Source organism: Thermobia domestica, chromosome 6 (genome assembly GCF_964235325.1).
Source record: "Thermobia domestica chromosome 6, izTheDome1.hap1.1, whole genome shotgun sequence".
Taxonomy (NCBI): domain Eukaryota; kingdom Metazoa; phylum Arthropoda; class Insecta; order Zygentoma; family Lepismatidae; genus Thermobia; species Thermobia domestica.
In genome coordinates, this window is record NC_137459.1 from 155,115,385 (window position 1) to 155,129,442 (window position 14,058).

The 14,058-nt window shown below is 34.7% G+C and overlaps 2 protein-coding genes across 4 annotated transcripts in view; both read left to right on the plus strand.

Moving 5' to 3' along the window:
* The window catches only part of LOC145688277 (uncharacterized), a 56,221-nt gene extending 52,400 nt beyond the window's left edge, over positions 1-3,821 (plus strand). For 2 of the 3 annotated variants that reach the window (XM_081762273.1, XM_081762275.1), the window contains exon 4: positions 3,679-3,816. In XM_081762273.1, coding sequence (XP_081618399.1) covers positions 3,679-3,784 — 106 coding nt within the window. In that variant the 3' untranslated portion in view covers positions 3,785-3,816. Of the gene's footprint in view, positions 1-3,678 lie in introns of all 3 variants that reach the window. The other variant, XM_081762274.1, reaches the window with a different exon arrangement.
* Positions 3,822-3,877: 56 nt separating this feature from the next.
* The window catches only part of LOC145688278 (trehalase-like), a 32,426-nt gene continuing 22,245 nt past the window's right edge, over positions 3,878-14,058 (plus strand). The window contains exons 1-3 of the mRNA XM_081762276.1: positions 3,878-4,015; positions 7,855-8,637; positions 10,047-10,189. Of these exons, the coding sequence (XP_081618402.1) occupies positions 3,936-4,015; positions 7,855-8,637; positions 10,047-10,189 (1,006 nt within the window). The 5' untranslated portion in view covers positions 3,878-3,935. The remainder of the gene's footprint in view (positions 4,016-7,854; positions 8,638-10,046; positions 10,190-14,058) is intronic.

Consider the following 14,058-nt stretch of genomic DNA (forward strand, 5'->3'; position numbering starts at 1 on the left):
AAATTATAACGTACAAATTATTATGGGTGGAGAATAGCATCTTTGGGCGGATATTGAAACACCCCCCTCCTCCCTGAAAACTGGTACGTCCTGGAGAAAAACGGGTTACCGATTCGAACTCAGGAGCTCGAAACCTATAGGAATCATGTATTTTCGTTTGTGGAAGCGAAAAAAAGTTTCATTTTGCGGACTAGTGTAATCTCATATTTTAGGTACTTGAAATTGAAGTACAAACGTGAAATTCGGTATGCTTGAACGTTTTCGTTAGTATTACCTAAGTAAGTCAGTAAAAATAAAAATTTCCAACTGTAGAGTGGTTTTATGGGGAACAGAAAAACCTTTTCCATGTTATTTATATTGGACGTCTTCTACACCCCAAAATGTTTAGGCACTTCCGGCAGGATTAGAATGATGAAATTTGGCACGATTGTAGCCTTCCGGGACCAACCTACAGGAAAATTGCTAAAAGTGAATATTTTTATTTTTTAAGGAGTCTAAAGGGAGATGAAGAAACCCCCATGTTATATAAATAAGCGTTTTCCTGGAATACAAAATCTTATCTTTTAGATAGTTAAAATAGGAAAAGAAACTTGAAAATCGAGAATTGTGAGCTTAAGAGGTGTGAGGAGTAGGCCGAGCAAAGGCGTGGGTGTGGGGGCGAACCCCCAGGTGGGCAAATTTAGGAAATATGAAGAGCAAAGGCACGAAATTCACTGTTGATGAAAAGGCTGATACGAAAGAGATTCGCACACTGTTCACAGATAGAGGCACGAAGCATCAAGTACACTTTTGCATAACGACTGTGGTAACCATAATATAATTCCTGGTACCAATATATTTACGAAATCAGTTACATTTTGTTGCTAGTCTCACATAAATCCGAACAATTGGATTTCTCGTTTCTTCGAAAACTTCATTAATTCCAAATATTCTCACCTCAACATTATCTTACTTATCAAATTAATTTCAATATCTATTTAATACCAATGACTGCAATAAAGGAAAAATCTTCACCAAGGAAAGAAAAAAAAAATATTGGCTTTTCTTGTTTGGGTTTCCAACCACGAAATTTACGGCAGTATGTACGTGTCTTAGCCCACGTTTTTAAAAGTTAACTGATTCACAGAACATGCCTCATTAACTTGCTTAACTACTTATTACTAGCTTTCACTTATTTTACTCGCACACTGAGAAAAATGTATATGGCGTACGTAAAAACGTTGGCTACATGTGTAAATCCTGTAGTTTTTGGACTTAACGTACACTAAACGTATAACTGAAAAAGTATATTTTAAACATACTTTCCGTATAAGTGTTCCGAATAAACGTACTTTCCGCACGAACGAAAGAACTGTATGGAGGCGGTCATGATCTCACATACAGATGGCCATATATAACTTATAGCTGACGTACCTAACATACGGAAGATTGTTAGATGTCAGACATTCTGCAACGACATTGTGTAACATCTAAGCGGGAAAGAGGGCAGTACGTGTGTAGCATATGGATAACGTATGTTAAGTATTGATTTCATTAGTAAACATAAGGATCCCGTATATTTGTACACTATACCGCTGTCCAGATAACGGATTTCTCTCAGTGACCTTAGCTCGTTTTTCTATTAACCTAGAACGACAGGGACACGAACACAGAAACATCGAGGAGAGTTAAGACTCCAAAGGCTCTTCCACCGGGAATCGAACCCAGGACCCCATACACCAAAGGTGCACGTGGTAGCCAATAGACCAGCGAGGAGGGCACCAACTCGATCACTCGGACGATTGACAACATTATCACTATACACATATGTGTTCAATAACGGTATCGTTCCCGATTTCTGATTGTAAGGACATTTTTTTTATTTTTTATTTTATTTTATTTTATTTTATTTATTTATTTATTTATTTATTTATTTATTTATTTTTGCCAATGAAAAATTTTCCATAGCAAATTTCCCAAATTTCATTCTCAAGCCGTTATAGGGTACCTTCATGGAGAGTTTCGTATCTTTATCTCATTAAGAAGTACCTAATAGCTATGAACAGTTCTTCGACTATAAAAATTTCCATAGTGCATTCCTTAAATTTGGAATCTTTTACTTACTCAAGTCATTAAGTAAGATAGGTACCATTATGCAGAGTTTCAATTCTCTATCTCATTTGGAAGCACCTAATCTATGGTGAGTGAGTAAATGAACCGATCTCTGTTTGAGTAAGGACAGTTTTTCGCCCATAGAAAATTCCATAGCACATTCCTTAAATTTCCCATGAAAAATTTCCCATAGCAAATTCCTCACATTACCGTCCTTTCTCACACACAAGTCATTATAAGGTACCTTTATGCATAGCTTCACGTCATTATCTCTTTGGGAACTAGCAAATCAATGTGATGAGTGAGTAAATGAACCGTTTTCTGCTTTGCTAATGACAGTTTTTCGCCCATGAAAAGTTTCCCATAGCACATTCCTCACATTTCGGAATTTGTTCACACTTAAGCCATTATAATATACATTTATGAAAAGTTTCACGTCTCTGTCTCATTGGAAAGTACCTAATCAATTTGATGAGTGAGTCAATGAAACGATTTCTTGCTAGGCTAAGGACAGTTTTTTGCCTATAAAAAATTCCCATAGAACATTCCTCAAATTTCGGACTTTTTCCATACTCAAGTTGCTATAGGCTATCCTTATGCAAAGTTTCACGTCTCTATCTCATTGGGAAGTACCTAATCAATTTGATGAGTGAGTCAGTGAGCCTGAAAACTGCATATTTTAGGGGTCCAGTACTCGAATGTGGTTGAAGGTAGGAATGTGAGATTTGGTATATGAGTACATATGTCGGATATCTCCTTAAATTCTAAATTTCATGTTTCTACCCTTAATAGAATCGTTTTTACAAAGCCTCGAAATCGGCGATTTTACCCAAAACTCTTGTTCGTGTATAATATGCTTACGGCAGTGCAGGCCAGTTTTCATTTTCTTCGCGGAACTTGGCTGCCATGCACTGCCGTGCATGTTGATTAGGGAAAGACAGTAGAGTCATTGGGAAATGTTATTAGTTCTATTAAAGACTATTGTTTATTTCTCTCATGATGTTACATACAATATGAAAGCGTAATTTCTAGTAAAGAAAGGGCATGTTTGATGTTCATTTTACTTTTTAATTGTTGTTTTTTTCTTTAAAAAAATCACTTTATTGTTAAGAAAGAAAGAGAACTAGGAAATTATATTCTGGTAGTCTGTTTGTGGAACAAATAATGCTCCCCGCCTTAGGCGAGTAAAAATGTCCCTTTGGGTTTGTTTGTCATAATTGTAACGTACATTGCATCAACTAAGATTATTTTGTACGTGAATACCAATACGTCATGGTCTGTCTCTGGTAAGTTGCTGAGCAGGTGGCGTTCTTGATGACCTCGGTTGGAGGTGTGCCTCTGGTAGCCAATCAGAAAGCGCAACGTCAGGGGCTCGGCTGGGATTTAACCAGTGTGGAAGCTGATGTAATACCAAGCCCCCTCGCTTTTATAACGCGGCTGAGTTCCATGAAAACATACTATTGCAGAAAGCTTTGGAGCGGCAAGTGATCGCAGCTATTCGTACTGCGTTGACGGATATTTTTATTCCTGTAGTAATTGATTGCTTTTAGTTGGAACTGACAGAAGATTTTTTTTTTTTTTCCACAGAGGTGAACACAAGGATTTCAAAGATGAGATGAAAAGATTGCGAGCTCTGAGAGGCAAAGCAAAACCAAAGAAAGGTGAAGGCAAAAGAGCTGCTGCCAAGAAGTAAGGCTTTATCAACAAGGAAATCTTGCAACTTGTTTTGTGTTAGTAGCAGTGTGCGTGTGTGAAAAACAGTACTAATTTTCTTTACTAACATCAACAAGAAATTCGAACAGTGATTTACATAAATTTATATTTATTTATATAAACTTTTTACAATGTATAATCTCACAAACATTTTTATCTTTTGCGTAACGCTCATAGCTGGATCAGTGGCTTTTTCTTCAGTATGTGAAAAGTAAGTACTATTTATTTCACCTTGTAGTGTTATTTATTTATTTCGTAATGTTTCCACTAATATAAGATTCATTGTCCAGTTCTTTGGATTTCTGGTAGCAGACGATGATATACATATTATTATTATTTTAAAGGTCTTCACAAACAATTTGAATGCACAACACGTCTTTCGTAGCAGTTCCTTGTGCGCAAATAAATTGAGGGTCAACAAAGAATTTAAGATAAGCTAACGTTACTGGATAGGATTATACTGTTCGCATTCAAGAAGTATCCGTATCTGTATTAGATTACTTTATATATATATATAATTTCCTTGATAGGATGTTCATGTAGAATATTACTCAATCAAAATTGCATTAGTTATTACATTACACGCATCAGTTAATTACGCTCAAGGCGCACAGAATAAGTTGATAAACAATATTTATTCGGCAAACAGAAAAACATAAACGTAAAAAAAAAAAAAAAAAAAAAAAAAAGTTGTTCAAGCATACATGGTATACTTTGTGCGTAGATGTAAATTCTTAGTTTCACGTAAGGGGTCGGAGGAAACATGAATTTATCGTATAAAATGGAGATATAACTAAGAAATATCAATTTTAACTACTATTTCTTTTAAGTTCAGTAATGTATTTGCAGATTGTGTTATACCTGTACAGAATAGATTCAAAGATAGCTGAGGCCTTCCGCTACTTCCTGGTTTCTTTAGCCATAAGCTTTGACCGGTCATATGAACTCGAAGGTGTTTTTTGATTACTTCTGGTCTTTCCTCTTTTTTTTTTTTCTTCTTTCTTTGAGAGTATGAGAATTTGGAATTCACGTCATTGAACACTTGTTGATCTTCAGGCTTGATCTCAGAAGCCCTACTAAGTAGATATTAAGCGTCGGCATCGATTGAGAAGAGGAATTTACTCTTCAAAATGCTGTTGATTGTGCTAAAATAGTTTTATCACCTGAAAATTGACAATATAATGAACGCTACAGATTTAGAAACTGTAATATCCTTTTTTTGTTTGTGTATGCTTCTTTACAGCGAGCCGTATTCTTTTTAATGCTCTTGTCTCGTGTTCGATACAGGTAGGAGCATTTGGTATAGACCCAGCATCATGAGACAATTTGGGAGTTACTTGAATTAAAAAAGTAGCAAGTTCGGGCTAGAAAGCAAATAATATTGGGTTCGTGAAATGATGGACCGACTGACCATGTATCTTTCAGTCTAACGTTCTGCCGATTTCACTCTTCATAATTGTAACAGTATGGAATTTACTTTAGCATTTTATTTTTCTGTAAGGAAGAGCAAAAGAACAGCGACGAAATTAGCGATGGAGGATGGTCACACTCACCAACTTAAAACTACCCTGTGGTCGGTTTAAGCCTTTTAGGATCTCATGTCAGAGAGTTTTTATTTATTTGTGTAGCTGCGTGGAATTGTTAAGTATCCTAAAATTGCAACGAATGCAATGCTTACACGGAAAACTCTCCCTGTTAAAGTGACTAGATTTCCATATGTGAAGTGTCTTTAGCGGGGAATTGCTTGCGTCAGAATCTACCTGTTTTCCTCGTAGGTTCCTCGTGCTCTTCTTGCTTAATATACTTCATCCGAGCTTTCTTTCACAGACTTCCAACTTGGAAATTTGCTTAAATCTTCAGTGATCTGGTAAGAAGCAAAATGTGCCGTTCTAATTCATCACAACAATTTTTTGAAGATGCAGTAGATCAGTGGCATACGCAGAATTTCGTCAAGGGGGGATCGAGCACTCGAAGGTAATTCAGCCTTACGCAACTGCATATAGGCCATCACTCTTTCCTCCTCTTCTATCCTATCAATGATATGAATTCATCCTATCAAAGGATGAATCAAAGCAAAATCATCATTACGTTTCATTAAAAATTTTAAATGCCGTCGTATACACAATTTATAATAGACTTCACAATACTATTAGACCAGAAAGGTAGAATAACAGTAATTACATAGAAGGGTCTAAAATTGGTGGGAGTCAGGACTGTAGTCGAGGGTATACACCGTACAACCTCTGCTTAACCTTAGTCATTAGAACATACCTTCTCCTTCAAGGCGTAGTCCTATAGCACTTTTGTTTCGTTTATTTATTTATTTAACTGGGTCATGACTCCAGTGATAAAGTGATTATATCACTTTCATTTCTGTCCTATTCTTAAATGTTGTTCAAACATATCGATCATGCGAAAAACTTTTTTTTTTTCTGACTACTCTGCGATCACAAGAAAGAGAAAGAAAATGGAAGGATTACGTGATCCGTGAATAATATCAGTACGAAAGCTTTATCTGACTGTGATATTCGCATTTCCACTCTACTCCTCACCACAATTTTCTGAAGACCTTTTGGTACATAGGGCGCGATTTTCTCTGTTCCTTCTCACAGTGGGTTAGTTTATTGTTAGTATCTACACCCATTTATGTTATTTATGGAGTGGTTTATCAAATGATTATCAAGAAAATATCATAAAATGCTTTTAGACCAGAAAACAATACCGCAGCCTTTATATTTTAATAGAATTACTAATACATACGTTTTACATTGTTCATTTAAAAACATACTTTCTGTATTGTTATACTTGTCTTTTATGCCAATTATAGATGCTCACAAAGTAGTGTATACTCTGTGAAAATTGTAGGAATACAGCACTGGAGCGATACGAGTGAGCTGATGGGGATTTGAGCTCCCTCGTGGCTAAGCGGTTAGCGTACGCGCCTTTGGCGTGGGAGACCTGGGTTCGATTCCCGGCGGGAGCTCGTGTGGTTCGGATTCCACGTTAATCAGTAGGTCCACGTCTCATATAGCCTCGCTGCTGAATGGGACGCTAAAATCCAATCCAATCCAATCCCAATGAGGATTCTTAAATTTTAAATGCATTACGATGGTTCGGATTCCACCTGAACTTCAGGTTCACTTCTCAAATAGCCGTGGCGCTGAAGGAGACACTAAATTCCAACCAAACAACCGAGTCTCTGTGGGACATTGACTTACAGCTTAACATGGAATCCTACCATTATATTCATGCTAGGAAGAATAAGTCTCGATGTCCTGCACCTCTGCAACAGTTGTAAATACGATGTACTTGATAGAGACCCATGAAAATATGCTGCTTTCTTAAATGCAACAATAGTCACCAGTACTACGTGCTAGCTGCATATAGAGGAGTAACTTGGAAACAATTATAATCAGTTGCGTTCAACTAAATTTTTGACTCATATAATTAATTGTATCATGTAAGGTACTTCAATTGACAACTGTCTGCATTTACTTTGAATACGCTTTCTTAATACATAATTATAGAAGTAACTATTGGATAATGATGTAGAATATGTTCTGACTTTATGTCTGAGATCCACATTAGAAGTAGTTTAATGTGATTCGAAGAAAAGATAAGGAAACCGTTCCGTTTGCATTTTGAAAGTTCATTAAACATGTCTAAGGATAGTTCGATAATAAAGGTAGGTAGAGACATGAAAAATAAATATCTTCGTATCACATAATTGTACGTAGATCGAAGTTTGGGTTTTTAAAGCAGTGTGTAATTTTTATAATAATAAATGAATATCTAGCATTATTTTAGTTCTATATATTTAACATTATATATTGAGTAAGATTTGAAAGAAAAGAAACTTAAAAATGCTCGTGTGTTTTAAAAGTTCTATGTATAGAGGACAATGTCTCGTTTAAATGAATGATATGAATGTTCTATTCCATTTTGTATGTGTATATGCATGTAATAGTAGAACCATACGAAATAATGTTGTATGTAATATCCGTTTAAACCAGTAGTTTGAAATAATTTTTCAGTACTTGTTTTTTTCAGTGATGCGTATTGCAGTCGTGATATTCTTCACACAGTTCAAATGGCTCACTTAACAAAAGACTCTAAAACATTTGTTGATAGAAAGTTGAAATTTCCCCCGGCGGTTGTTTTAGAAAATTTAAAAAAATTCATGAATCAAACCCAGGGGCAACCTACGAAGGATCAAATCGAGAAGTTTGTGTCGACAAATTATGGTGATACAGATACTGAATTTGAAGACTGGGTTCCAGATGATTGGACATCAAAACCCAGATTTCTTGTAAGTGTACAGGATAGACAGGTGAGAGAGTGGGGATATGCTCTAAATAAAAAAAAATGGAAAATCCTAGGGAAGAAAATCAAAGATGATGTCAAGAATAATCCAGATATGTGTTCGATAATTTATGTTCCCCATCCAATAATTATTCCTGGTGGTCGGTTTCGAGAATTCTATTACTGGGACTCCTACTGGGTTATTCGCGGGTTACTTCTTTCAGAAATGCACAAAACCGCCAAAGGAATGCTGCAAAACTTTCTCTCCATAGTAGATACTTACGGATTTATACCTAACGGAGGCAGAATTTATTCTTTGACACGATCCCAACCACCATTACTAACTCCAATGGTCAAAAGTTACGTTGATGCAACAGGAGATGAGCAGTTTATAAAGGACAGCATTTCAACACTTGAAAAGGAGTTCAAATTTTGGCTAAACTATCCAGTGAAAGTGGAAATGAACGGAAAAAGTTACAGTCTACCAATATACGACGGAACTTCACCTGGCCCAGGACCAGAATCATACCGGTAAGACTTTTTAAAATTGTATTTATTGTTTAAAATTTTCTTTTCCTGTAAAGTCGTTAGCAAAATAAATGTTACCTGAAATGCACGCTTAATGATTATAATTGAATATATGTATTTGCGTAGTTGATATTCGATGTGAATCCCAAAACAGAAAACATTTATATTTTTTTGTGATAAGATCCTAGATAATTTATATTAGTAAGTTGAAAGATCCTTTAATGTTCATCTTAAGTTTCTGGATTGAAAATAATTAATTAATAAATGAACATATGCATAACGTTTTGTCATGATACTTAAGGTTTAATGCCAAATATGTTTCATTTTTCGGTTTATAATGAGTTGTTATGTGTGATTTATGAATCATGAAGGCATTATTAGGATAATTCATCTATACGGATAATATACATCGAAGTAGTTCCAGGATTACGTTAAAAAAATAAAAAAAAATAAGATAAAGTCTGACATAAAGTGTCATGTAATATTAAATTATTGTAGTTGAACGAAGCAGAAAAATCTAACCTCATGAATTCGAATCAAATTGCTGTACATGATTAAGCATTTAGTGTTCAAAAGAATAACTAAATTTTGAGTTGTTGGTTAGTTGTTAGATAGATTAACCAGATTCTCATTTAATTCCCTTCGCTATTATTTATATTATCATCATCAATGACTTCATTTATTGGATGAATGTCAAACATTATTGTGATGTATTTCTACAGACAAAATGAATATATATATAACATTTGAAATAATATCGATAAAACTTCCTAAAAGTTAGAACTAGGGCGTGGAAATTAATCACCAAAATACGGAAGTTATATCCTCTGAATAAAATCCGATCAATGTTTTCGTTGTTACACTGGATTAGAAAACGCCTAATCTTAACCTACTTTACAAAAGAACAGTGACTTCCCGACAGTTCAGTTATCTTCGCAACTTTCTCTTTTCCAAAACTCTTCACTCAAGTAAATTGAACGATAGCTACACTTTTATATTTTCGTTTAATGAAGTAAATAAGCTAAATTCTAATATTTATTTAAGCACCTTTTCCCCTTTTTAGTACACACGTAGTTTATTTAGTAAGTAATCAATGATACCAGATCCTAAATTACATTACTGGTTGTTTTCTACACATAAGTTCAAATAATGTTAAAATACAGTTCTATTAAAGAAAGAATAAATCCATCTCTTTCTAAAGAACATAACATGTACTCTTATCCTAGATGGAATTAAATCAAAAACAAAAGTAAATCATCTTTGATCTATTGTTATCTTTATTTTAAGTTAAAGTATTAAAATCTCCTACGTACGATTGTGAGAGTATGACTATTAAAATAGAGCCGAATGTCCATTTTTTTTAAACAAGATTGTACATGTATTTATTTATTTATTTGTTTTTAAATCTTTAGTGAAGATACAGAGAATGCAGAAGTTTTCCAAATTGACGAAGAAAAACAAAAGTTCTATTCTGAGTTGAGAACAGGGGCTAAATCAGGGTGGGATTATTCTACCAGATGGTACATAAAGAACTGTACAAATGAAGTTCATACCGGTTCTATATCCATTTTCTACGTAATTTTTGTTTGCGATTTCCTGTTGCAGTACTTACTGGGCTGGGTACATGATTAAAACTTTTAATGCCCTCAGTCTCTTCATGTGAAACAAACTGTAGTAACGACAACCATAAATTCGCGTTTTAATATGCATACAAACGTGCTGAAGAACTTGTAATGCTCTCTAATCGATATATACTTTACAGTATAAAACCTACCTAATTTTTTTTTTTTTTTTTTTTTTTTTTTTTTTTTTGAGGGGGAGCGCATATAAAAATTCAATATATTTCCACTAAGAAACTTTAAGTTAGGTTAAATAATTCTCACTACCGTACGAATACTGAAGAATAATGTAGTCCATTCATCACATTATTATTCATTGAGTCACGAAGCTTTTGCCCAGTATTCTTTTAAACTCAGAATTTGAAGTAATCATGGTAGAATACATGATTTTTTATTGAAATTAAAAGTGCAAATGTGACCCTGAGCTTTTTTTTTACTATTATTTTCACTAATTTGTGTTGCACTATCAAATAACATAGAAATAATTTAGTATAGTGATAAAATACTGTAATTCCATGTAATAGAAATACGTGTAGCCTTGTGAGCACCTACTGTAACGTAGGAGAGGTAAAATCAGTTTTGGAAATAATAAGTTTGTTCACTATATGTGGTAGAAGATTTCACAAGTAGCTGTCTCATTACCTACTAGCAGGGACAATTGTGGACGCGAATCCACGTGTGGAAGTGTGACATATTTACGTCATGCCACCGATGAGAAGTTTTATGCAAGTCTTCTATCAATGATTCGGATACTTGGCACACCAAATAAGATGGTTTCAAATTCATTGTGATTCTCACCCCAAAGTTTACAGTAATTTCAACAATTAATAGTAAAGAAAAAAGTATATACAGGCCTACACACGTGCCCATCGAGTTCTTTGTGATCTAAGAAATGATAAGTTATTGAGTCATGTAAAATATAGTTCACAGATCTCGTCTTTTTCATTAATCTATCTTTTTTTCTCCAAATATCTTGGATTTGTATTAAGCATGAATATAGTGTGTTCTTTATCCCCTCTTTAGAGCTTTTATAATAGGTACAGATCAGAGCCCTGCACGGGCCGGGCGCGCCCGTTTGGTCCGGTGGATTACCCGGCCCTGCCCGTTTTAAGTATATCAAACTGGACCGGGCTCGAACCGAACCGGGCACATTCCGGGTCGGACACAAATGGTATAGGGCCGAACCGGGCACTGCTCAGTCCGGACAGGGATCGGAAACTAATACTGTCAGCCTATGCTAATCGTAATGTGTTTGGGAAACTGACTCTTGATTCAAGACTGTAAAGTAGTAGTGCTGCTACTACTGCTGCTACTACTACTACTACAACTACTACACTACTACTACTACTACTACAACTACTACTACTACTACTACTACAACTAATACTACTACTACTACTACTTCTACTACTACTTCTACTACTACTACTACTACTACTACTACTACTACTACTACTACTACTACTACTACTACTACTACTACTACTACTACTACTACTACTACTACTACTACTACTACTACTACTACTACTACTACTACTACTACTACTACTACTACTACTACTACTACTACTACTACTACTACTACTACTACTACTACTACTACTACTACTACTACTACTACTACTACTACTACTACTACTACTACTACTACTACTACTACTACTACTACTACTACTACTACTACAAAAACAACAACAAGAACAAGGAAAGGTTGGGCTGTAAGCCTAGACGCTTCGCTCCTCTCTTTGCGTGACGTCACGAGCGAGAAGAAGCAAGTAGGTATAGAAGTGTGCGAAGCAGGCAGAATATGTCTTTTTTTCTTTCTTTAAGCATAACATTTTCGTTGTCGTAACATTCTCCTATGCACAAACTACAAATAATTAAATAAATAAGCCGAAAATAAATAGGACATCTTTTTCATGCAATTTATATTATGGAAAATTAACAGTGTACCTATATTGCATGATTATTTATTTATTGAGGAGATAGATAATTCTTGATTTATAATTACATTTTAAATTTATTTATATCTGAAATGTTACTGTGAATGTATTTATGCAAAGTTACAGATAAATAAGTGTTCTACCAAGGCAATCTCTGAAATTTCAGGGCTCTGGAGTTAAAGTAATTGCGGAATCAATGATAAGGTGTGTTCCACACCCGGCATGAATAATTACTTTGTGATTACTGATAGGATATTAGAACAATGGGTAATAATAATAATAATAATAATAATAATAATAATAATAATAGATTATCTTTGTATTCAGTTGCGGAAGCCCTTTGATGTCTAGCATTTTATTTTGTTTAATATACGGCATTCAGGATTAAAGTTTAAAATTGCCAATTCATATCTGCTCCACGTGAATGTTAAAATGAAACCCATCCGTGCTAAACGTCACGTCGATTATCCACGACAGGTTATGTTTAAGGTATCCATTGTTGACGCTATGATTGCACTTCGTAACATTAATAGTATACAGTCCGGAAATTGGTTTATATCTAAATACTTTGTATGTTAACTAGTGTTGTTCACGAGTCGAGAATAGACGACAAAAAAGGTTTTCTCGTTTTGTAGCGACTCGATTTTCGGAAAAAGGTTTTTTCGTCTCGCCTGGAAGTTTTTCTATCCCCAAGTGTAAATTTAAGTACAAAATTTATATCCTGACTTCCTAATTTCAACTAGTAGTTATGAGAATCCTTCCAAGTCACGAGAGATTCACGAAGGGTGAGATGTAACAACATTAAACCATATTTATTATTGGAGTATATTGTATAATGACTTGTTTATCTTTAAATGTTGATAAATGAATGCTCTTCATTGTGTTCTTACAATCATTTTATCAATTTATAGTTTTTTTTTCTTTCTTTAAACTATGAACCATATAACACTAAATCAGTGTTTAAGGTCTAATACTTGGGTGAACTAGTGTTGCCAATGAGACTCGTGAAATTTCTAGTCTTGCGCGAAAATGAGACCTGCCATGCTTTTAGATTCGAATTTAAAGGACGCTTCTCGTCTCGTGGACAACACTAATGTCAACAATGAATTAGAACTAGTAAACCTGCTACTTTTCCTGAACGGTCTAATCTTCCTTTTTATGGTGCAAGGCGTGGGGCAACAGCCCCACACATTCTACCTAGGACTTCCCGGAATTTTACTCTGATTTCCAACTCAAATACATATCTACAGAGGACCAATAAGCAGAAAAAATACCGAAAAATAAAATTTTAAATCATGAACTTCATGCATACCAGGGTTGAAAAAAAAAAGATTTTTTTTAAAAAAAAAACAAACGTTTTTTTTATTTTTAAAACATGTTTTTTCTGTTTAAAACGTTTTTAACGTGTAAAACAAATTACTTTGTTTTAAACAAAAAAAAAGTTTAAAATGCTTATTTTGTTTAAAACAATAATCTAAATAGGCATATATATTACATTTTTACACTCTTAGGTATTGCTTACCATCTATATTCAACCGCTAGATGAAATTTCGGGAACTTCCCTAATCTCGATCTGCCCAAATCGATCTGTTGAATTCCGGAGAAAGAAATCGGGATTTTCCCGATCTCCGTTCACAGAATATGTAGTTTAGTTTCTTTGTGTTACGTTCTACTGGTCGTTTGCATTCTTAATCTTTAAACGCCCATTGACGCAACTGCTGTGTCAGGGCTTTAAACCTCAATGGCTCAGTCTTAAACCTCAAATTAAGGCTGGAAGATAGTTTTGGTACCAATTTATTCCTGAAAGATGCAGCTTTGCTGGTGTGCATTTTATGTATGTGGGAGGAGGGTAAATATCG